Raw genomic sequence first — 24,404 nt, 5'->3', positions numbered from 1 at the left:
TTACAGAGATGCGTCTCCAGGATCTCTAGGGTGTGTCTTGATAGGAATGGAGAGTTTGGGTTTCCCTGCTTACCAAGATGTGCCTCCAGGATCTCTGGGGCACATCTTGGTAAGCGTTGAAAGCCAGGAAGGTGCTCCTTGGACTTGAGGGGCCTGATCCTGTGAACCCCAGGAATTCCTGTGCAAAATTGGGCCTCTCATGCCCTGGGAGCACCTGTCTGGCCTTTTTGCTGAGATACTCTCCAAAGATCTCCAGGGTTTCTCAAGCCCCATCGCACCTGCCTGGGGGACTGAAAAGTGTGGACAGCTCTGGGCTGATGGTACTCTCACACCATAAAGTACATGGATGCCTACCACTAATTAGCAGCACAATTTGATACCACCTTTGTTGGGACCACAAATTTTGGGCATTCGTGGTGTGACATGGGTTATGGATGTCCATTTCCTTGATCTCTGTGACACCATAAAAATCTTTACGGAAGAACAAAGCAATGAAAGGCAGTTTCATATAGCACTAACAGGGGGTTTCTTGCACCCCCAACATCCCACAGTGCTCTGCTCTCCCCTCAGGAAAGGAGAGGGGGGGCAACTGGCTCAATTACAGTCCAGCGTGGGAATAGAGATGCACCCTGGGCAAGGCTGGGCTCTGCAGCTCTGCTTGCGGTAGCAGTAGGGCTTGTTGCTTCCACCATATGGAACTAGGCAGGGTGTCAGTGATCAGGTTCACTGACAGGCTCCTCTTCCATGGGGGAAGCAGAGAAGTAACTGCCTCACTCCCAGGCTAAATACAGACATTTGGGGAGGTTAATTCGGGTTCCAAATGGCTGCCTGGTTTAAACTTAGCTTGTCCTGGTGCTGACCTTACAATTACAGACCCAGTCTCAGTAACTGGCAGTCAGTGTAAACCTGTAACTGTACACAAGTTCCGTGCACACAAACTGGTCTAAAAATTGCAGAACCCGGTTTAAGATAAACCTGGATCTATGTACAGTAAAAGCTTTGTTATCCAGCATGAGTAGGGTAAGGGGGATTCCAGTTTTTTGGACTTGCACATGGTAGTGGCGCAGGGTGGTGGATGGTGGTGGTGGCATCAAAGCTCCTCCTCTTCTCCCCCACCCACCCCATGTCCTGCCAGCCAGGTGGCACCTATGCAGACCGCAGAGGGGAGCTGCTGCCTTTGCCCTCCCTGCCCCCTCTGGTCCTGCTCAAGAAATACTTGATGCGCATGCCGGATATTCCGGTTAATAGAGTATTCCAGTTAGTAAAATGCTGGTTAACATAGCTTTTACTGTAGTATGAAACCTATTCAATTTAGGTCAAACTAGTGCATGGAACTTCTGTACACTTTCCCTGCTCAGGCGCTGGCCCTAGCCTTGGGGCTCCTCTTTTCACCCTTCCCCCCCCAAACTGGCCTATTTTTTGCACCCACATCCCCTGGACCAGGCAGCCCTCTCAACCCACATCCCACAAGGTGCTTCAGGTGCAGCTGCTTTTATCAGTGTTACTTGCTTGGCTCTGGCAGCAGAAAGTCCCAGTGTGGGGAGGGGCAAGAGAGATGGGGATCACTAGGGTTTCACTGGGGGGGGGCAGGGGGCTTAAGGGAGGCCCAGGGGCCCCCCCCCCCATCCCTCCAGACATTCCTGGACCCCAGCAAAACCCTGTGGCTTGTGCCTGTCCTTTCCCCACCTGCTGGTTGTATTGCCCCCGCCTCCCACCCATGGGTCATGCCTGCCCCCCACCCCTTGTGGGTTGCGCTTACCCCTCCTGCTCCACCTGCAGGTTGCGTCTGTCCCCCACCCCTCATGGATTGTGCCCCCCCTCATCACCCGGTAATCCCCTCCAGCCTGCTGGACCCCCAAACCCCCCACTAGTCCTCCCCATCCTGACTTACGTGATATCAGGCAGCCATTTTGGACCAATTTAACTTTCCTTACTGCCCCCAAATGTCTCTATTTAGCCCCTGCTGGAGAGCATGCCTTTGCAGTGATCTTGTAGTGCTCCAGCCAAGAATTCTGAATGTGTGAACTACCTTTGTAGCACTACAAATGCACATCTGTCCAAGGCCAAGAAGGACCATGAAGTAATTTTGGACAAATAAAATATAAAATCATTTATATTCCCTTGAATTAATTTCTCTTCTTTCCTACATTCAGAAACTTAAAAGAAATTATAAAGCAACCTTTTACCAAAGAAAAAGTGGTATTGTCAAAAGCATGGTATTTTGATTTATACCCCCGAAGTTGAAACAAAGACTATGATTAGTAAGACGGAAAATAAAAGTTTAAGCTGCTCTCAAAAACTTACAAAGATTTCTAATTTTTGTTGCAATTTAAAAAAAATCATATAAAGATAAAGGACATTTTGCCCTACTTTATTCATAAATAATTGCATAGTTTTATTGAAAGAAATATGAATAAAATAAATGGATAACTTTTTTAATTGATTCTCAGAAACAGTACCCTTGAAGTCACTTTGGAGAAAAATAAATTTCTTTCATTGTCACGTTTAAAATATTCAAGAGCAGAAATGACTTATTCTGTTCTTATTTCATCTTATCTAAGGCTGGGTGTTTAGACATTCTCTTATTCTTGGGTCTATGGTCCATGTATGACTGGAGATGATGTGGGATTTGGCTGCTAGCCAGTAGTAGGGTGAAATCTGCCTCTGGCCCAGTTTGCCTGGCTTGAGCTAACAGCTTTATTATGTAGAAGGAAAGGATTTCGAAGTACTTTCCTTATTGCATATAATTTCTAGTACACTGCTGGCCCAGACTATAACTTAATTCAAGTCAGGTCAAAGATTCATAGATTCTAGGATCAGAAGGCCACAGCTGTAGGTATATCATGGACTTCATGAATGCCATGTTAGCTAGAAGGCCTAATCTTTGCAATATTTACATGGCCTTTGTTTAAACCTGTTCTGGGACAGAATTCTGCCAAATCCTTGGCATTGTAGGTTATTTCTTGGGGAAGGATTTTGAAATGAGCTGATCTAAAATTGACCTTGGATCTCAAATCACGATAGTAGATAGTTTACCATGAATCCTAGCAACTTCTTCACCCTAGTAAGATTATTCCTAGGGCAGTGATAGTGAGACTGTTTATCTTGTGGTAAAGGCAGTACAACTTTTTCGCCATTTTCCCCTACAGGTAGTGATTTTTATGCATGGTTTGTGTCTAGCTCTTCAACTAAATTAAAAATCAGCCATCCACTAGAGCATGTGTGTCAATGATATGGCCCACCAGGTGGATCTGGCCTACGGGGCTGCTTCATGTAGTCTGCAGTGCTCCTGGAGGGACTGTGAGTTTGGGGGCAGGTCGATTGTGGATGAGCCCACTGCCAACTGCTTAGGTAGAGCCCTGTTGAGGATGCATGTCAGTGGTGGGGCAATGAGTGACCACTGTCACTACTGCTCACCCCACTCATTCCAATGCAACCACTGCTCCTCCTGGAGGTGAGTCTGTGAGGTCACCCCAGAGGTGAGCCTCAGCCCTGCAGCTAAATCTGGCCCATGATGTGGCCCTGCAGGTATAGGATGAGTTTTACATCCTTGCACTAGCACTGAGAGAGCCCAAGGAAGCAGAAATCCAGTTTTCTTTGCCCGGTTTCTCACTTTCTCCCTTATTTGCAGGTTCTGGCTTTAGGAGTCTTTGCCTGGTCTTTCTTAATATGGGTCATAATTTATTTTCTCAAATGTCTGCAAAAACCCACACCCTCTCATATGGCGAAGTGAAGGGGAACTTGCATCTGTTGTGTGTTGGAAGGGTTATTCTTCAGCTCAAAAGTAAATGAGTGCCCTAAAGCAAATCCGTTGTCCAGTTGTCTGTATTGAGGACTTCTATGTCTTGACATGCCCAGAAGTATCAAGGCAAAACCCTCCCCCCTCCCCCAATAAAGACTGTAACAATTGTACATCAAAGAATCCTGATACAGGCCGTTACAATGCAAGTGTTACATCTTTATGTTTCCATAGGGATACAGCATTTCAAAATCACTCCAACTTTAACACTGTTTCATTCAAGGTCAAAGATAGGGCAATTGAGCTAACTTGTATGGCTACAGGATCATGAAGACATGAACAGCAGTTCCCCATCCTCTTATCAAGTGGCTTAAAGGTAAGTTTTTCCATACCCATAGTCTCTAGAATCTCTAGGCAGGTTCTCTAGAATTTTTCAAAATAGATGGTTTTCTTGCTTGGAAATATTGGGCTGAAGATTTTTTGTTTGTTGGTAGAGAGTTGAGGTGCCTCATTCTGGAGAGAATCTGAACCTCCTTAAATTAATACCTAGTAACTGATAATTGAAAACATTAAGGGCCACCAGAGTGCTAAAGAGTATAAGCATATTCCACCCTACTGTTGGCTGTACATTTCAAATGCAGAATTTGTGCCAGTTACACATGCTGAGCATAGACTCTGGATTATGGATGTGTCAAATGAAACTATTCCAGTGAAAGGAGATTGCAAATTAATAACTGTCCTTTTTCCCCATGGAAATGCAGCAGTGTATCCCAAAACATTCTATATGTTGCTTATACAACAAAAACAGATTTAAAGTGGAAATGGAAACTATCAAATGAGTTATATGTAAGTGCATTTATAAAATATTCTAATATTTATGTCTTACCCAGGTGAAGTAAATAATGATCCTATAACATTTAATACCAACTTAATGGGTTACCCTGACAGACCTGGATGGCTACGCTACATTCAGAGGACACCATACAGTGATGGAGTGCTGTATGGATCACCAACTATAGAAAATGTGGGCAAACCAACCATCATTGAGGTAACTCCTTTAAAAAAAGTATCAGATAGATGTAGTTCATCTAAACATCTAAGATTCAGAGCTATATCGAGAATTCCAGATGTGAGTTCAGCTTTTAGTAAACTTACACATAATTGTACCAATACAAACCCTCATTTGAATTGTGTTATTTATGTGCTATATTAAAACAAGTGAATTTAACTTTTGAAAACATAAAAGAAGTTTAAATAAAAAGAAAAAAAATCTTGGGGGAGATTGCGACAGTAAGATTTTCTTCTCCCTAGAAATCATTATAGTGTTGTATGAAAATATTGGTAACATCTAAGAATAAAGAGACCTGACTTAGCTTTTACATAACAAAGAGAGAAAAAAGCCTCTGGCCCTTTGTCCTTTTTTCCTTGTAATATGTTTGTAGGTATTTGTAGTTTATTTCAGTAAACTAGAAGTAATTTTTAAATCTTGTGTTGGTATTCAGTTTACATAAAATATAGTTCAACATAAATTTTAAAATATTTAGGTGAAACATCTGAATTTTACAGTCCTCTTCCCTAGAAATATACATTTTTTTTTCAGTGCAAAGCAAATTTGGTTGTTAAACCAGCTTTTTCTTACTTGATGACAGTGATGTCATGGAACAATATATTTTATTTTTTTAGATTAGATTTGACCCAGCTAGATTAAGCTAGTTCAAAAGGGAACTGAACTGGTGCTTGGAGGAAAGGTCCATCAGTAGGTGATGAACATAATAAATAGGGATGTGCCTCTGAAGCAGAACATCCTAAACCTCTGAATGTTGGAAGTTGCAATGGCAGAGGAGTAAGGGCTGGAAAATCCTGGACATGCCCTTTTCACCCTTTCCCTGAGCATCCATTCCCTGCTGCTATTGAGACAAGGTGCTAGGCTACATGGACCTGTGGCCTGACCCAGTAAATGTCAGTTCTTAAGTCTTATGTTCTTATTCTCATTAACAAAATATTTGCTATTCTAATCTCATAATAAATCATGCTGACAAGTACCTTTTAATCAAAATCCCCAATATGAATGTAACTTTTACAATTAACTTAGTAAATTTTTAAAAATACTATTATTCTTACAATGAACAGCATACATTTCTTCCTGTACCATAAACTGGGGAGCAAAAGTGGCAGTTCTGCAGCTTTCAGTGTTAAGGAAAATATCTGCTAAAATTAACTTGCCCACTTCAGTAATTTTGCTTGGGCAGCAGTACCTGTGTGTTAGAACTTTGATTAATTATTTCTCTAGATTGCTTTTGATATAGATTTAATAACTTGCTCTTTTCCAAAGACAAAATATCTAAATACTAATCTCAATTATGGTCCTGCCAATAGTTTTCCACATGTTTAATTTTATGTATGTGATTAATCCTTTGATTTCAGTGTGACTAATCAAATGAATAGAATGAAGTATGTGCAGAAATCTACAGGATTAGAATAATGGATTTTTTAAAGAAACTATTTAAAATGTTGCCCTCTCTTGGAAAGCATGTCATTTAGGGGCCTAGTAGATATTGATTTAGTTGTGTGATTGTGATCTGACACATTCTACCCTGGATCCAAAAATTGTGTGTCCTGCCATGCCAGAAGTGCATGGAACGACACATGATTTTGGGTTTCAGGATAAAATTTGTCAGATCCCAGTTGCATGACTGCTAAGACGTGGGAAGCTGCCAGCAAGTGGCATCTCCGATGCCAGGTTCCCAGAGCACTTGGACATTTAAACTGCATACCTACAGCTGACTACAAGCACACCGGGGTGTGGGTAGCTGGGGATCTGGGAGTCCTCAATCCATAGCTGTCCATGCTATGAATTTGTCTACAGTGTGGGTGACTAAGGATCGGGGACCTCAATACCATACTTTTTAATTTAAAAATGCAAACCAGCCACAAATATGTTCTACATTTAATCGTGATAAATGTTGAAGATACGGCATGCTGAAATTAATTATGTGATAAATGTAATGTCTAGCAGAGGCCTTAAGGTTTGACACCTGTATCATGCTTCACCAAGAGTGAACCTCTATGACATAATGCGGAGATGCCTTGAGCATAGACACCCTGTGAATGCACTATCTTGAACCACAGTATACAGTAGAAGGCAGAACCACGCACAGAGATCTAAGCTACCTTTGTATACGTGACCTACTGGAAGCAGTAAAAGTGTGCTGTTTGTTATAACTGTTGGGGCTATATAGCTTCTGGTTCCAGAGCTAGCTCAGGTGTTTCTGCACAACATTGCCATGTATATATACTTTAACTTCATATTTAGATTAGTCAGTGGCTGTGTCTACACAAGATGCTGATTGCGCATTAAGTGGTGTTACTACTCAGTCATGCTGAGGAACAGCTTTTTATGATGCTGGCTGCACAGTAGCTCATTACTAGTGCTAAGTAGTGTTGCATCACACTTCCTGCCATGCAACGCTACTGTGCAGTCAGTGTCTCGTGTAGACACAGCCAGTATGGCTTTGGTCAAGTGCAGGGGCCTTAATGGGCACAGAAATAAGATAACAAGATTAGGACCTACATTTTCATATGATAATTTTAGTTTTTTTGATAACTTATTCCACTGAGCTCAATGCTGAATATTTGATGTGGTTTAGATTTAAAATGTTATCTGTTCTTGAAGCTTGATTTTCTTGTTTGACATTTCTTTATAAGTGAGCTCTCTTTTGTCGTCTTATGAAATATTTTAATATGTATTTTGTGAGATAGCTCTAACGAATGCTTTATCCATCTTGTTTTGTGTTTATTCTTAAATAATTTGGGGCGTTGACAGATGTGGGGAGGGGGAAAAACGAACTTTATGGGAAGAATCAGCGCGTTAGTTTGACTCGTTTCCGCAGAATCTGTATAGCTCGGGTGCTTCAGTGGGGCTTTTTGGTGCTTTTAGCTAAAGCTGATTCAATCTGCTATTAAAAGCGCCAAAAAAGCCCCACAAAAACACCCAACCTATACAGACATTGAGCAAGCCAGGTCCAGCTAACACATGCCTCTTATGGGCATGTGCTGGGCTCAGCACTGGGCTGCATGGAGTTTAAAGTAAAGTACCAGGTTTTTTCTTTTTACATCTGTAGGCAGCCTTGAATTATAAATAAAAATAAGAATATTAACTATTTTAATCAGTATTCCCCCAGATTTTGGGGTGCACCAATAGAGATTTTTTGGGTTGATACCAATGGCCAGTATTTAAGGAGCCATATTGTCCAATATTGATCTGATTCTGATATGCAGCCCTGCAGCTTGGACACCAGTGTCAGGCTGGTAGGTCTGGTGTGGGGGAAGGGGAGGGGGAAGGAGGAGTATGGTGGGGGCAAATCAAGGCCCCCACAGTGAGGGAGGGAGTGGAGCAGGAGCAGATGCTGCTCAGTCGGGGCAGGGCAGGGTGCGGGATGGAGCCACAAGCAGCTCATCTGGGGAGCATGGTGGGGGGACAGCTCCCACTGCTGCACGCACCCTGGGAGGCCATGCTCTCCTAGGGTGTGTGCAGTGGTGGGAACCACCTCCCCCCATGGCTCTGTCTCATGCCCCACCTTGGTTGAGCAGCACCTGCCCCTGCCCCACTCTCTCCTCTTCACCATGGAGGCCTTGATTTCCCCCCCACCCCTTCCCCCACAACAGACTTTACCAGCTGGTTGTCGCTCTCCAAGCCAACAGGCTGTGCTCCTGGCTGCGTGCATGCTGTGGCTGTGTGCATGCAAAGGGCATTTACTGGCCACATCAGGCAAAAAATGCCAGTTTCTGCAGTTTTCCCTATATCGGCGCCGATCCGGTATGAGACCCATGTATCGGTGCACCTCTACCAGATTTGGTTTCACAGCAAAAAGTCTTATTATTAAATCTCACAGAAATATAATTTTCTGCTAATGTTATTGTTCACCATTTCTGTTCCATAGGATGCATGCTTTTGCAACTTAAGCACTATTCTCTTCACTTACATAGGGGTGTGTATGTAACGGATATACCAGACTATTCCTCCTTATTCAAACTCATTCTAAAGATCTGTTGTTATTCTGAGGTTTTTGGTTGTAGCCGTGTTGGTCTAAGGAGATAGGCAGGGAAGTTTCTTTGGTTAGATGTGATATCTTTTATTAGACCAACTGAGTAGTTAGAAAAAAGTTCTTAGCAAGCTTTCAGGCACAATCACCCTTCTTTAGGCATAGGAAGTCTCTGCTGTTCTAAGACTCCAAGGAATGAGAGAAGAACAGCAGAGACTTCCTATGCCTGAAGAAGGGTGATTGCACCTGAAAGCTTGCTAAGAACTTTTTTCTAACTACTTAGTTGGTCTAATACAATATATCACATCTACTCAGATAACCTTGTCTGCCATTGTTATTCTGATGTATTCAAGAATTATTAATTTTTTAAAGAATTTATTCCATTATGCTGTGAACTGTCTCTTTCATTTCTTCACCTGAGAGGCTATATAATTCCATTCCTGTAACCACTTTCCTGCCTGCACACTCTGACAATTTGGATTTGATTATTTGACAGTCTCTGACAATTTGACACCACTGCAGTAGGGTGCTCAGTTATGCCAAGACAACAGTAAGCCCAGCTATCTGCTCCCACTCCGCACAGGTCATCCTTAGATGTAAAGATGCTCTGGGAGAACCCTAAGATGCTTCTCTTGAGCATAGTGTGCCATCCCAGTGCTTCCTTAACAGCTCATTTCCAAGGTTGACATGTACAGACCAGCAGAAGGTACACAGGCCTTATTGCCCCAGCAGTGTGACTGGGCAGCCTGTTTTCCCACTGTGCCTTTTGTTACCTCTCTTCACTGAAATATACATTGCAAACTCTTTGGAACTGAGATCATGTACTTTCAGATGATAGTAGGGTGTGAGGTGGGGAGGGAAGAAAGGAAAGAAAAAGAAAGATGCACAATAATATTGATACAGGCTTCATTTCAGATTCCACTTGAATTAACTCATAATTTTGATATGCGACTTCTAACGACAGTCATACAATAATCATAAAGAACTGCATTTGACCATTGTGTGAACACCACAGATCTTACCTGGACTTTAAGGTTTCATGTCCGGGTACCTTTACATAGTTCCTATATACAGAGACATTTTTCCAAAAAGGAGAAGTATATACTCTGCATCCTCTAGTGGCTTTCAGTTCACCTAAAGATAAAACAATTTGGCATTATTTATCTTGTGTTGAAATAGTGCATAGGAAACCAAACAATGGCCCTAACTAGAAGATGGCCACTTTCACAAAGAACTTACAGTAATCTTTCCTCTAATACCTATAGCTGGTTTAGCTCAACCAAAGGCAAGATTGAACAGAAGCTTTACAGCTTGCAGGACAGAATGCAAAATCCATTCCTGTGGTATAGTATTCCCAGAATTACATGAATAAAAGATTCTCTCTCTCACACACACACACACACACACACACACACACACACACACACACACACATTTCTACTTCTGTTCCTCAAATGAAAGAAAGAGGAAGAGAAAATACATGTTTGTGGAAAATAACTTATTTGTAGAGGTGCACCGATGCATCAGTCTGATATTGGATCAGCACCAATATAAAGAAAATTGATTGCATTGGAAATTGGCCTGATGTACTGATAATTTGGCCGATAATTTGGCATGCGCACAGCCACAGTGCAGTATGCAGGCAGCGAGCAGCTGGGTAAGTTTGTTGTGGTAGAAGGGGAGGGAGGAGGAAAGAGGGGTGGGGAAGGCAGATCAAGGCCCCTGCAGTGAGGGAGGGAGTGGGGTAGGGGCTGGGGCTGGTGCTGTCCAGCTGGGGTGGGGCAGGGTGTGGGATGGAGCTATGGCTTGTCCAGGTGGTGTGGGGCAGGGTGGTTCCTGTGCGCCCCCAGATTTGCGCGAGGTGGGCTGCTGCTTTGGGCTCAGGCCGGTGCTGTGCCAGGCTCTTCCTGGTGCGTGGAGGCTGCGCTCGGCTGCAGGGCCATGCTCAGGGCTGCGCTTCCAGTGCGCGGGGGCTGTGCTTGGAGGCGGTTATGGTGAAATTTTGGGTGGCTGCAGCCCCCTCCTCCCCCCCGTAACCCCTCTTCCAGCCCCACCACCACCCACCCTGAAGGGCACAGCCCTGGCCCAACCCTCCTCCCCCCTCCCCCTCCCAACTGGGAACAGTCTGTTGCAGCCCTGGCCCCAGCCCAGAACTGCAGCCGGCCCCACCCTGTGCAGATCTGGGGGCATGCTCCCCTCCCCGTGCCATCTCAGGGTGCATGCAGCAGCAGGAGCCACCCCCCACTCGTGCCCCCTGGACGAGCTGCAGCTCCTTCCTGTGCCCTGCCCTGCCCCAGCTGGGCAGCACCTACCCCAGCCCCACTCCCTGTCTCACCACAGGAACCCTTGATCTGCCCCACCACGCCCCTTCCCTCCCTGTCTACCACAACAGACTCACCAGCTGGACGCAGCTGTATCCTAAATCGGATCGGTATCAGCCCCCCAAATCTCTGTCAGTGCACCCCTACTTATTTGGATGTAAATACGTTACATTTGTAGATATTGCACAGATGAGTAGAGTTTAGATAACTAGGTAGACTAGTGAAAAAGTTTCAATAAGTTTCAGTACTCTATCAAAACCCATAGTCTTATTCTGTTGATCCAAATAGATTATTTTTCTTGTAGTCAAAATAAGCTTGTTCCAGTGATTATGTAAGGGAACATATTTAAAACAAGGAAAGATCATAGAAAATTAGGGTTGGAAGGGACCTCAGGAGGTCATCTAGTTCAACTCCCTTCTCAAAGCAGGACCATCCCCACCTAGATCATCCCAGCCAAGGCTTTATCTAACCAGGTCTTAAAAACCTCCAATGGAGATTCCACAATGTCTCTGGGTAACTTGCTCCAGTGTTTTACTACTCTCTTACTGAGAAAATGCTTCTAACCTAAACTTCCCTTGCTGCAACTTGAGACTGTTGCTCCTTGTTCTGTCTTCTGCCACCACTGAGAACAGTCTAGCTTCATCCTCTTTTGATGTTTTACCTTGAATTCATAATTTGGTTTTTATATTTATACCACAGTTCTTCTATCATTTCTCTTTCATTTTAGATTACTGCTTACAACAGGCGCACCTTTGAGACTGCAAGACATAATTTAATCATTAACATAATGTCAGCAGAAGGTACGTACTGAAAATTGCTTATACCGCGTTAGGCTATTAAAATATATGCTAATTCTTTTTCCTCTTTCTTTCTCCTATTTATTTATTGTTAAACTATCTCTTGCCTGGGTAACTTACGACCTGTTCATAAAAATAGTTATAAAAGAGGTACGTTTTTTCCTTTTGATCAAATTAACACCAAATTGTACAGGCAGTCCTTGATTTACGACTGAGTTGCAACAAATGTCGCTTACAACATTTATAATTGACACCTTGTTTTAATGTTCTGACGTGGGTTTTGACTTTATGACAGTCGATACAGCTGCGTCGAGCTGGTAAGTCCATTGTGGTGGAAGGGGAGCGGGGAGGCAAAGGGCATGGGGGGTGCAGATAAAGGCCCCTGCGGTGAGGGAGGGACTGGGGCTGGGTCAAGGGTTGCCCAGCCAGGACAGCACTCGGAGGCAAAGAAGGGCGGGGGGGGGGGGGGGGGGGGTGCAGGGAGGGAGGTGGTGGTGGTTCTTGCTGCTGTGCACTGCTCATCTGGCAGCTCCTGCTGCTGCATGCTGCTTGTCCGGAGGCAGCACAGCGGCTCCGTCCTGTGCCTGCTCTGCTGGGGCGATCAGTGGGAGGGCATAGCCTCCACTCCCAGTGCCGCCACTACCTGCCTGGTGTGCAGCCCAGTGAGGCCCTGGCCCTGCCCGCCCTGATCCAGGGGCCCCCCCCCCCACCCCATGCCCTCCTGGACAAGTGGCAGGAGCAGCGGTGGGAACTGCTGGATGAGCCGCCAGACGAGCAGTGCACGGCGGCAGGAGCCGCCACCCCTTCCCTCCCCGACAAGCTGCAGCTCAGTCCTGTACCTGCCCAGCCCTGGGTGGGCAGCTCTTGCCCCAGTCCCTTCCTCACCATGGGGACCTTGATCTGCCCCCCACACCTCTTCCCTTCTCCCTCACTTCCTACCACAATGGACTTACCAGCTCAACGCAGTTGTATCAACAGCCATAAAGGAACCAATCCTCCATTTATAACACTGTTCCTATGGGAAAATTGGTTCCGACTTACGACATTTTGACTTAAGATGCAGTTTTCAGGAACCAATTGTGTCAAAAGTCTGAAGACTGCCTGTACTTGTTTTCAGCATCTAGACTACATAGAAGTGGTTTAGCCCTCCTGCAAATTATTTGTTTTGCACATCAATGGTAATGGTAGGTATATAGTAATGATATTTGAGAAGCGCCTCTAGCCTTTAAAATTAAAGAACAGAACAATTAAAGACAGGAATGTTAGCATTATTTTGCATATTTGAGGTAAATTCAGGATTAATCTTTAAAGTATAGATTGATAAGTGTTTTCTTAAGTCTGTGACATTGGGTCACATTCACCAATATCATAATAAGGTTCTGCTCTACTGAAGTAAACTGAATTGCCCAGTGTTGTCCTCACAGTAATGATATTAGGATTTTGAAATGGTATCAAGGACAATCAGTCCACTGTTTTTAGCATCTTTACGAAATATGAATTTAATTATATTAAAAGCAAATGCTTAGACAAGTTGTAACCTTCAAAATACAGATTGCTTTGCAAAGCAGGCAGTTGTACTTTTTATTTGTCTTTCTATGTTTGAGACCAGTTTTCATGGAATAAGATTCTCCAAATAAATAAAATATGCTAAATTCTAATCCTATTCATACTGGTGTAAATCTTGAATATCTCTGAAGTCAGTGGACTTTCAAGAAACCCACACTAGTGCAGATAAGTACCTGGTTGGATGGGCCACATTCAGCAGGGATTAATGCTGGTGCAGACTGGTGAGAGAGGAGTGTAAGTGATAAAGGAAGCATTTGCATTGATTTGGCATTCACTGAATATACAAAATAAGCAAAAGTCAAAAAACAGTCAAAAGACACTGTTCATAGGAAAAAGCAGCTAGCAGAATGTTTGAAGATAAAGTGGGGGCATTTTCTTACAGCCTTCTGCTGGTTGCATTTCCTTTTCACATGCTCTTCAAAACTGCCTGCAACTAAAATTTCTTCTTAAAACTGCATGTTCTGATAGCAGCTTTTCCACATTATTTTATATGAATGCATTGGGTATATCTTGCTAAAGTCTTTTTCATTACCCTTACCAATTAGTTAAAAGCTAGTGCAAGTATACCCTACTTGTGTTTCAGTCACATTTTTAATTGCTGTGTAAGCATACCCCAAAATGTAGGGATGCAGGAGACTGGATACTCTGTGTCAATTTTGTTGAGATTAGAGGTGCACCAATACATCGGTCCCTTATTGTATTGGCACTGATATAAGGAAAATTGACATTATTAGCAATCAGCTTTTTTTGTCTGATGTGGCTGATAATGTCGCCAGTAAATGCTGCATGCATGCGCACAGCCACAGCATAGGCCAGGAACGCAGCCTTGCAGTGTGAAGAGCAGTGTCTGGCTGGTAAGTCTGATGGGAGAAAGCGGTGGGGGGGGGCAGGACAGACTGAAGCCCCTGTGGTGAGGGAGGGAGTGGGGCTAGGGTAGAGGTAGTGGCAGTGGCAGGGGCAGGTGCTGCACAGCCAGGGTGGGACACAGGATGGAGCTACCAGCAGCTTGTCTGGGGGGTATGGGGATGGGATGGTGGCTCTTGCTGCTACATGCAGCCTGGGAGGCCATGGGGGCATATGCCTTTGGATCTGTGCCCCTGCCCCACTCCCTCCCTCACCACGGGAACTCCACACGCCCCTTCCCTCCCCCCCTGCAGCTTACCCCCCTCAGACTTGCCAGCCAGACGCTGCTTTCCAAGCTGCCAGGCCACATATCAGCATTCAGATCGGTATCAGCCAATATGGCTCGTTAAAAATCAGTGTCTGTATTGGCCCCCAAAATCTCAATTGGTGCACCCCTAGTTGAAATGTAAAAAGTAGATATTTTACATTATAGGGCTGGGTAACTGACTAGTCAAATAAAGCTTGGTCCAAATATTGGTCAAAAATTGTAAAAAAATTGACAACAGATCCAAAAACTACACAGAAAAAGCACAGATTGTTCATTAAAAAGGTGTCAAAATTAATAGTTTGGTCAAGAAAATTACGAAAAAATGTATTTTTTTGTAACATTACTATAATCTTTGACCAGTCAAAATAAATATATGCAGTCAATTGACAATATTAGATTGGGCAATTGACTAGCTTGCCAACTGTATTGCATTAAACAAATAACTATGTCATAGTTCACATCTGAAAACTGTAAGGGTCAACTTCAGAGCAATACTAATGATTTGTCTTAAAATCTAGAAGACCACCCTGGCTGTAGATTGTGACATTTTATGGATTTTGGATATGCACAGTAAAGCAAATGATTTTTCAGACAGAAGACAGATAAAGTGAAACTTAAAATGTTGTCTGCCACTACCTTCAGTTTCAACCTGGAGTTGAGACCTGTCGAGTTTACATCATCCTATAAGTGATTCAGGTTTAAGGTATAGAGCACTGCAGGTTAGAGCACAATGTAGGCTACATCTTTTCCTTCTCAGTCCGGGTAAATATAATTTTCTCCATGTAATAAAGATCCATGTTAGCCTTCAGTTGGCAGATCCTTACCTAATGAAAATTGCCATTTTTCCATTGAAGTCAGCAATGCAAACTGTCAAAGGCACCATTGCCAAGACAATCTCCAGTGTTTCTGCTCTAAACTATAGCTGGTGATATTAAAAAAAAAGCCGGGGGTGGGGGGAGGGAAGGAAATTGAGAAATAAGAATACCCAAGTCAGATTTGGGGTATACTAAGTAAGGTATTTTGAACAGGTGTCTCCTCAATAAGGCAGTGCTGTATAATTATTCAACTATTATTTTAGTTCTTTTGTAAGATAACCTTCAATGAACACCTAACTTTTCCTTCACAACTAGACTTTCCTTTACCTTATCAAGCGGAATTCTTCATAAAGAACATGAATGTAGAAGAAATGTTAGCAAGTGAGGTACTTGGAGATTTTCTTGGAGCAGTGAAAAATGTATGGCAACCAGAGCGTTTGAATGCCATAAACATCACCTCAGCTCTAGACAGAGGAGGCAGAGTTCCACTTCCTATCAATGATATGAAGGAGGGGTAAGCATACACCTGTAAATATATTAGGTATATACATCTTTTAGCATGCAAACTGAATGTATTTGGAATGTTTAATATTACTTTTAGGTATTCAAGAGACTTTACTTTTAAAAACTCAATTTGTGTAAGATTTTAAAAGTTCACTAGAGCACAGAGGCTTCAATCAAGCCAGGGCACTGTATGAAAAAAACAAACAAACATGCAACTCTATCCAATAAAGAACTTATATTTGTAATTCCCACTTACAGCACCAGGCATTGCTGTATGAGGTCATGTCTTGCTCTACACCTTCAACCTGTAGCCACCTCAGTGTGCACATACTTGCTCTCACTGTTTCTCAGCAGAGCTTATTGGCACACATTCAGTGCCACACTAAAGCAGCTGGCTGCACTGTCTCTGGTTCAGGAAGTAGTGCATATGGAGTAGCAAAGTGTGATCTCAGTTTGGTGCTGCCTGGTGTATATTTGAGCAGCGTAGACACTTATGGCAAGACTTGAGTGAATATTACATACCAAAGTCCAAAATTGCAAACATAAATTCTTGCTCAGCTGCCATATAACCTTGGGATGCATCTAAACTCATTAGATGTGTCCCTTGCTTGACTTAAAATATTCCTAGGAACCTTAAGCTCTGCTTTTGTTCCTACCCAGAAGTAAGCAGATAAGTGCTTATCTTCTGTCTAAGTCCTTTTGGGATCCAGGAACTAAACCCTCCTACTTAGGTCCCCCGAGGCATCTGCTCCAGTAGATCTGATCTCAGAGCATACCTAACGCACTCTTACAGGACCATCATAGAATGCACTTACATGGTGTTGATACTGCCCACCTTTCATATACCCCATTTAAATCAATTCTATGACAAGGTTTTTCCCTAATTTAATATCAGGGGAAAAGCTCCTAGTCTTAGAATCACATACAAGGTATGGATGTAAAAGGTAATGTGACAAGAGCACCTTCCAGTCCCAGTACTAGTATGGCTCTGCCCTTGTCTCTGGGCAAGCTGCCCACCTTGTTCACCTGCCATGCCTTGTTGATAAATGATTGTGATGTTAAATAGGTGGGAAGCTGCCCTTTGTGCACCCAAATGACCGTAGGTGATAGGTACATGCTCCAACCATCCCCACACCTGTCCCATGCGTCGCTGATGTCTCACACTGTGTTCCATCTCCAGTTCAAAGCCAGGTCCAACTGGACACAGTTGTTTGTCTCCCACGCTGCCTTCTCAGGCCACGCACACACCACCCCCCTCTCACATACTCCACTGGCTCTCACCCGGTCTCTTGCATACCGCCTATCCAGGACACATTCACACCACCCTACTCACCGAGATCCTTGGGCTTTACTCTCCACCCCGTGGTCAACCCTGGCACAATCTTTTGGGCCTCTCCTGTGACCCTCACCTGAACAGGACTGAGCGATTGCTCAACGATGGACCTACTTCACCCCTGGCCCCTCATTGGACCACCGGACCAATGGGGCCTGGGGTCTTCCACCTCCTTGGGACTCAGCTGCTTCTCCCTGAGTTCAAGTGGCCCCACAACTCCGCCCGGCCACTCTCAAGGCCCGGGGTCTTACACCCCCTTGGGCTCAGGTGCTTCTCTTTGAGCGTGCCTGGCCCACCTCCAGGGTCCAACACTCCATGGGATTCAGGCGCTTCTCCTAAGCTAACTCTTTGTAACCACCCGAAGGTGGGGGCAGGGGTATAGGTGCCTTGACCTGCCTTGCACCGGGTAGGTTCTCAGTTCTGGCATTTGGGTGGTCCTGCCCCGCCACAGGCAGGGCCATCAGGCCTCCCTATCCCGGCAGGGTGCAGTTTTAGGTCATGCCCAGGACCAATGAGGCCTCCTTCCCTATAGCCTTACCCTTACCTCCAAGATGTTCCTGGAGTGGGAGCTCTGCTGAGCAATGTTACTCCCCCAGCAAGTGAACACAAACTGCTCTGCTCTTATAATAGAGCTCTCCAAAAATGGCTGCTCTCATCAGCCACCTGGCAGCTCCCTGCTCCAGCCCTTAAATTGACAGACAACCAAAGGGGTGTTCTGTCACAGGTAATTATATTTATACTGATTTACATTTACCATTTACCTCCCAGCTCACTGCTGTCCACTCAAGGAAGCAGCTCTGGCAGGCAGCGTAGATGCAGGCTGCAGCATTGTGCGGCTGCTGCAGCAGGGAAGTAACTAGCATCTGCCTGGGGGGAGCAGAACCAGGCAGAGTTGTGTGGCAGAATGGCAGATTAATTGAGTCTGCTCCGCATGCGAGCTGATGCAAACTGCACCATGCTGCGTGCAATTGTATAAGCAGTGAAATGTGCATCAGTGCGCAGAAAATGGCGGCAGTGCACTTTTGAACTAAAGCACCTCTATTGTGTTTTAGTTCAAAAGTGCGCTGCTGCCGTTTTTTCAGTGCTGACATGCATTTAGTCACTTACATAACTGTATGTGCTGCAGCGCCAGGTGCTTTTCAACATGTCTGCTGCTGTAGCACATGCATGTGTACAAATGCCCTCTATGATTAGTGTCACCTATTTTAGCTGTAGGCCAGGAGTGTCAAGCATATAGCCTGTGGGGTGAATTCAGCTTGTGGAGCCATTGTGTTTGGCCCACTGGGCTGCTGGAGGGCTTCTGAAAGTTGGGGTGGGCTAGGTACTGCTACCTCCTGCAGAATTTGAGACCCTTGTCACCAGTGGACATGGCCATTGGCCACAGTGGGGCATGTGAGGGCACCCTGCAGCCACCAGATCCTCACTGCTACCATTTGGCTTCCATATCACTGACCCCTGAATCCCTGCCGCCACCCCCAAACCTGCTGCTCCCACATATCTGGGAGGAGCCCCAAGATTCAGATCCAGCCCAGGGTAAGCTTGGCAACCCTGCTCTAGGCATCTCCTTGCTCAGAGTGTGCGTTTTTTCGGATTGCTAGTCTGAGATGCCTATCTATCTCCATAAGTAGTACAGTGTCTTGTTTTCCTAACTCAGACTTCTGGATTTTATTCTGTGGCTCAGGTACATTAAAATTTGGTGTTGAAGTGTCTAATTTTTAAATGTTCAAGTCCTTCACTGGATCTAACCCACAGTTCTGCTCAAGAATCTTACACTAAGATACACGTAGAAACAAGCTGCAACAGGCTAAGTTAAGGGAATTGCATTTGGGTTCCCTGTATCCTTCTCAGTTATCCAGCCACTGAGCTATTCGATTCAGGGGATTCACCAACTGTGTTTTGTTACAGAACCTGGCCCAATGGGAGTATTCTGAGCATGTCTGTCACCTCAGGCTCTGCATTTGGTGTAGGTGGAGAAACACCTAGTTTGTGGATCCTTCTGGGACTTTGAAATCAGTTTTGCACATGCCCAGAATCAGACTTTTAGGAACATAAGAGAATGTTACTGGTAAAAATATAGGTGCTTAGGAAGCTGCTGATTTGAGGGGGGGGGGCAGGGCTAGGATCTACATTCTTGACTTCAATACCTACTGGGGCATGTAGCTGGGACAGGGGCATCTGAATCCTTTTGTGGATATAGCCCCAGGAGGTTTTTTGTTTTTAAAAACAGATCTTAAGAGATGAATTAACTTTCATATTCTGAATTAGGTACATAAAAGGATAGTGGAGGTCCATCCATATTGTGGTCAAGCATTGCCTGTATACTCCATGGCAAAACCTCCATCAGGGTCTCTGAAGCATTATATATACACAGGTTGTTTCATATACATTAAATATGAAAATGAAGAATATTGTCAATACAATAACCCTCCTTTATTTACTTTGATGCTAAATACAGTGCATTTTTTTCCACATTCAGTTTTAATGTGGAGCTACATTGTAGAAAATTAATGTTGGAAGCTTTAACAAGTTAGAATCAGCAATGTGTTTTTAAATGGTAGCTCTGTTTTAAAGCATTTTGAAATTGGAACTAGTGTTTTTATCCATAAATTTGCAGAGCAAACAAGGAGTTTTCTCATATTGGTTTCTCATTTGTAATTTTAACATAATTCCCTAAGATACTTTAACAGTGCTTTATGGCATCCTTTGCCTAAGGTGCCTAATCTTTGGCCATGTCTGTGTGGTAAATGTATCATGTTCAGAATTAGATTTCTCAAGGGTTGCTTTGGGCAGGCTACCTCTTAATTGAGAAGCAGAGTAACTCTGCCCACATTGAAGTATATGAAGGTTAGTTAGCACTGGGACAGGCTAATTGGCCTGTCACTCGAGAGTACTAGCTAGAACTTCCCCAATGTCATGAGGATGTGGCCACACTGCCTGATGGGACACCAGGTTGAGAATGCTGCTGTTAGATACAGTAAGCTTAGCATGTAGCCATGGCCTTTTATCCTCATCAGTTTCTTTAGGAAATTTGACTACAGGCAGTCCTCAACTTGCAACTTTGAGTTATGACAAACGACATTTACGACACTTGTAAACTGACACCCTGTTTCAAGGTTCCCATGCCAGTTTCGTCTTTATGATGGTCGACACAGCTGCCTCCAGCTGGTAAGTCTATTGTGGTGCGGGGAGGGCAGGGGCGTGTGGGTGCAGATCAGTGCCTCCCCACAGCGAAGGAGGGACCAGGGCTGGGGCAGCTTAAGCCGCTGTGTGCCACTGGTTCGGGAGCTGCTTGTGTGGTGGCTCAAGCGGTGGTTCTCACCGCTGCCCCCGCTGCTGTTGGGGAGGGCATGGGGTGGGGGCGTGTGCCCCAGGATCTGTGCGGGGGAGCGGAGTCAGTGGTGCGCCAGGTGGAAGGTGCTGGGAGCAGGGGCTATGCCCCCCTGCCGCTTGCCCAGCCAGTGTGGGACCAGTGTGAGACTGAGCCGCTGCACTGCCTCTGGACAAGCCTACAGAGCTGGTCTGGCCTCCCCATGCCTCCTGAATGAGCAGCAGCTTCGCCCTTGCTGGGCGAGCGGTGGCATGTGCTACCTGAAAACTCGCTGCAGCCCCTGTTAGCCTCCACTCCGCCAACCGCTCCACCTTGCCCCGATCCAGAGGCACACACCTCTGCCATGCCCTGCTGCTGGTTGCCCAGCTAGGGCAAAGCCCTTGCTCATCTGGGAGGTGCGAGGAGGCCGAGCCACCTCCCATCACTGCGTACCACTTCTCTGGAGGCAGCGGCTCAGTCTCACACTGGCCCCACACTGGCTGGGTGAGCAGCAGGGGGGCATAGGCTCCACTCCCAGTGCCTTCTGCCTGGAGTGCAGCCCAGCATAGCCCCAGCCTTGGCCTTCCCACGCAGATCCTGGGCCACATGCCCCCACCCCATGCCCTCCTGGACTGGTGGTGGGAGCAGCGGCAAGGGCTGCTGGACAAGCCACCACACGAGCAGCTCCCTGACCAGCGGTGAGCAGTGGCACCAGCTGCCCCAACCCTTCTCTGGGCAGCGCTTGCACCAGCCCTGGTCCCAGCCCCAATTCCTCCCACACTATGGGGGCACTGATCTGCCACCCCCACGCTCCTTTCCTCCCCTCTTACCCCTACCACAACAGATTTACCAGCTCTATGCAGCTGTCTCGACGGTGGTAAATGGGGGATTGGTTCCTTTATAATATTATTCCTATTGGAAAATTGGTTCCAACTTTTGATGTTTCAACTTAAGACGCAGTTTTCAGGAAACTATTGTGTTGTAAGTCTGAGGACTGCCTGTACTGTTAGTTAGAAACACGTAGTGCATTACACCCTTAAGCAGCATAAGATGTAATAAGTAGCTGGAAAAAATAGTTTGGTTCCAGTTCATTATTCTGCTTTGAGAAAAGTATATAATTGTCAAGAAAAAACATGCAAGTCATAGCCTTAAAACACCAAACAATGGTATCATTGGAATGTAATGGAACAAGCCATGTTCATCCAGCATGTTTAATGGCCATCTCGATACTGTCACACATCTCTTCCTACAGTGTCTATGTAATGGTTGGTGCAGATGTTCCATTCTCCTCATGCTTACGAGAAGTAGAAAACCCACAGAATCAGCTGAGATGCAGCCAAGAGATGGAACCTGTAATAACTTGTGATAAAAAATTTCGTACCCAGTTCCATATTGACTGGTGTAAAATCTCTTTGGTGAGTTACTTTATGATTAAATATTAAAAATGGTATGTATAAAGTTCATTATTTAAAGCCAGACCTAAAGGGGATAAGTGTTTTGCAAGTCTTCCTCCCCATACAGTTATGCCAGAGGCACTTCTTTTCTTGACTGATCAGATGTTACTCTCCCTCTAGCAGAAATGGAAGTATTTTGCTAAGTGTGGAGACACACAAACCTATTAGAATGTGGGTAACCGTGAAAGCACCAGATTCATTTTAATTTGTGATGACTTAAGTGAGATAAGGTCTGTGCAGCCAGGGAGCAAGTAAAGGAATGATAAAAGTAGGATTTGAACCCATGAATAAAAGTCTGCCTCATTAATTCACTGCATTAACACACACAGTTCTGTCGATTGCCCACAAAATAATTTTGTTGCCAGATGCTAACCTACTGAGTGTAGTAGTTTAATGGTATTACAGCATTGTTAAAATCTCCTTCTGAATATAATATAAAACATCTCTTTCACTAGATAAGGATACAGAAAAGGGAAATAAAATTATGTTGATTATGGAATAAAAGAAACAAAAAAGTTCCTCATGATTTTCAAATAAAGGAGAAACATTACAGAAAAACAGGGCAGTTCACCAAGGAAAAAATAATTCCCCAAAGGGCTGAATTTTTTTAAAAGGTTAGTTTTGTTCAAAGAAAACCAAAACAAGGAAAATAAGGACTATGAAGATATAATCTGCCAGATAACACTGAAAAAGATGATGAAATTACATTTGGCACAACTAGTATTTCAGTAGAGTCAGATGAGAGACCCTCAGAAACGTTGAAGAGTTAGCAAAGTAAACTAAAGCACCTGGTCATGCTAATGCATAGAGGTTTTTTTCTTACTTTTAAATAGATTTACAGTTCATCTTCATGTACACTTAAGGGAACTACTAATATGAATATTAATAATAATTGTTCCCATTTCATAGATGGGAAAATTGAAACAAAAATGTGAAGTCTTACCCAGTGTTGAAAAAGGATAACTCCTAATTTCCTTTTTCACATGCAGTCTGCCAGGAAGCCTCTCTCTTTTTCAGTAAATCAGAATTAATCAGGATTATTGTCTGAAAATAGGAAGAAAGAAGATCCAGAAAATATTTATGGTTTATTCTTGTGAATGTCACTGAAAAAATGAGCATAAAATACAAATGTAAGTTTTATTTTCACACACACCTAGAAAAGTGTCTTAAAAGGAGCCTGTGTTTCTCTGAAATTTATCAGAGAAAGTCTGGTGCCTTGATAAAATTTCAGGTTTGCCATTTTAACAGTTTATATAACTCAGTCATTTCCCTTCTGTTGCACAGAATTTTTTTTGGCTGCCTTCCACTGTAAAAGTACAAACATTTTAATGCTGAAGCCATACTTCTACCAGCCATCACCCTCCATCAGTACTGGCAGCACCCTGGAGCTGCCACAACTGCTCTAGCAGCAGTGGTTGGGTCACAGGAGGAAGTGGAGCCAGGCTGCTTTTCCTCTAAAGACCATATACTTCTCTGGACCCAGCAACTGGTCCATTTGTCCCTTTGGCCTCTGGCAGACATTATATTTGTTGTGCATTATATACAAGTATTATGTGACAAATCATAACATGCTAGATGTTAAACCATTTTATCTTTGGACAACAATAGTGATCAGCCACAGAGAAGTTACTCATTGAAAAAGCAACTTATTTGTAGCACAGACATATCCTTTGATAATTTTAACATGTGGCCAGTTGGCATGTAACAATTTGTTGTGCAACAAATGTAACATCTGCCAGGGGTTTTTTGAGAGCACCACGTGGGTCTGTAGTTCCTTCAAGTGTTTTTGTAGACTGGAAGGAAAGGAGAGAGAGTGTGCTAGGCTAGACTTCCTGTAGCACCACCATTGGACGATGGCCTAGGTGGCATGACTACCATGTTTGCTGCCTCCTCCATTTTGAAAGAAAGGCACCCACAGCAGTCCTAACTCCACATCAGTGTTCAAGTTTGTGAATTCCAGATAAAGGCAGGAACCTAAGCCCTCTCTTCAGCATTTTATATCTGCTGTCCTAGGTGATTGCCTATTCAACATGATTCTTGTTGATCCTATTATTAGGCATCTAACTGATTCCATGGAGTGCCTAGGCCAGTGATTCTCAACCTTTTTAGATTTGAGGCACCCCGCACCCTTCTGATAATGACAGCTCTTAGTGTTGACTCATTTTATGACTACAGAAAAATTAAGAGCAATTTTTCTGTAGCAGCAGTGGGTGGGACACAGGGGGAAGTGGAGTTAGGCTGTTTTCCTTCTAATGACCATGCGCTTCTCTGAAAACAAACTGGCCCATTTGTCCCTTTGGCCTCTGGCAGACACTACATTTGTTGTGCATTATACACAAGTATATTGCATAACAG

At 44.3% G+C, this 24,404-nt stretch overlaps 1 protein-coding gene and 1 long non-coding RNA gene across 17 annotated transcripts in view; one reads left to right on the top strand and one right to left on the bottom strand.

Moving 5' to 3' along the window:
- Positions 1 to 24,404, top strand: part of SGCE (sarcoglycan epsilon) — a 77,003-nt gene that overhangs the window by 29,869 nt on the left and 22,730 nt on the right. For 10 of the 12 annotated variants that reach the window (XM_025206787.1, XM_025206789.1, XM_025206792.1 and 7 more), the window contains 4 exons: positions 4,630 to 4,787; positions 11,830 to 11,902; positions 15,767 to 15,965; positions 21,848 to 22,010. In XM_025206787.1, coding sequence (XP_025062572.1) covers positions 4,671 to 4,787; positions 11,830 to 11,902; positions 15,767 to 15,965; positions 21,848 to 22,010 — 552 coding nt within the window. In that variant the 5' untranslated portion in view covers positions 4,630 to 4,670. Of the gene's footprint in view, positions 1 to 3,973; positions 4,116 to 4,629; positions 4,788 to 11,829; positions 11,903 to 15,766; positions 15,966 to 21,847; positions 22,011 to 24,404 lie in introns of all 12 variants that reach the window. The other 2 variants (XM_025206797.1, XM_025206796.1) reach the window with 2 other exon arrangements.
- The window catches only part of LOC112550646, a 125,065-nt gene that overhangs the window by 84,697 nt on the left and 15,964 nt on the right, over positions 1 to 24,404 (bottom strand). For all 5 annotated transcript variants that reach the window (XR_003094578.1, XR_003094577.1, XR_003094575.1 and 2 more), the window contains 2 exons: positions 22,993 to 23,093; positions 9,804 to 9,915 (listed from right to left, as the gene is read on the bottom strand). This is a non-coding gene — a long non-coding RNA (uncharacterized LOC112550646). The remainder of the gene's footprint in view (positions 1 to 9,803; positions 9,916 to 22,992; positions 23,094 to 24,404) is intronic.

This window comes from Alligator sinensis, unplaced genomic scaffold (assembly GCF_000455745.1).
Source record: "Alligator sinensis unplaced genomic scaffold, ASM45574v1 scaffold436_1, whole genome shotgun sequence".
NCBI lineage: Eukaryota > Metazoa > Chordata > Crocodylia > Alligatoridae > Alligator > Alligator sinensis.
Note: the sequence above shows the minus strand (reverse complement) of the source record. Positions and strands in the feature narration are given on the sequence as shown.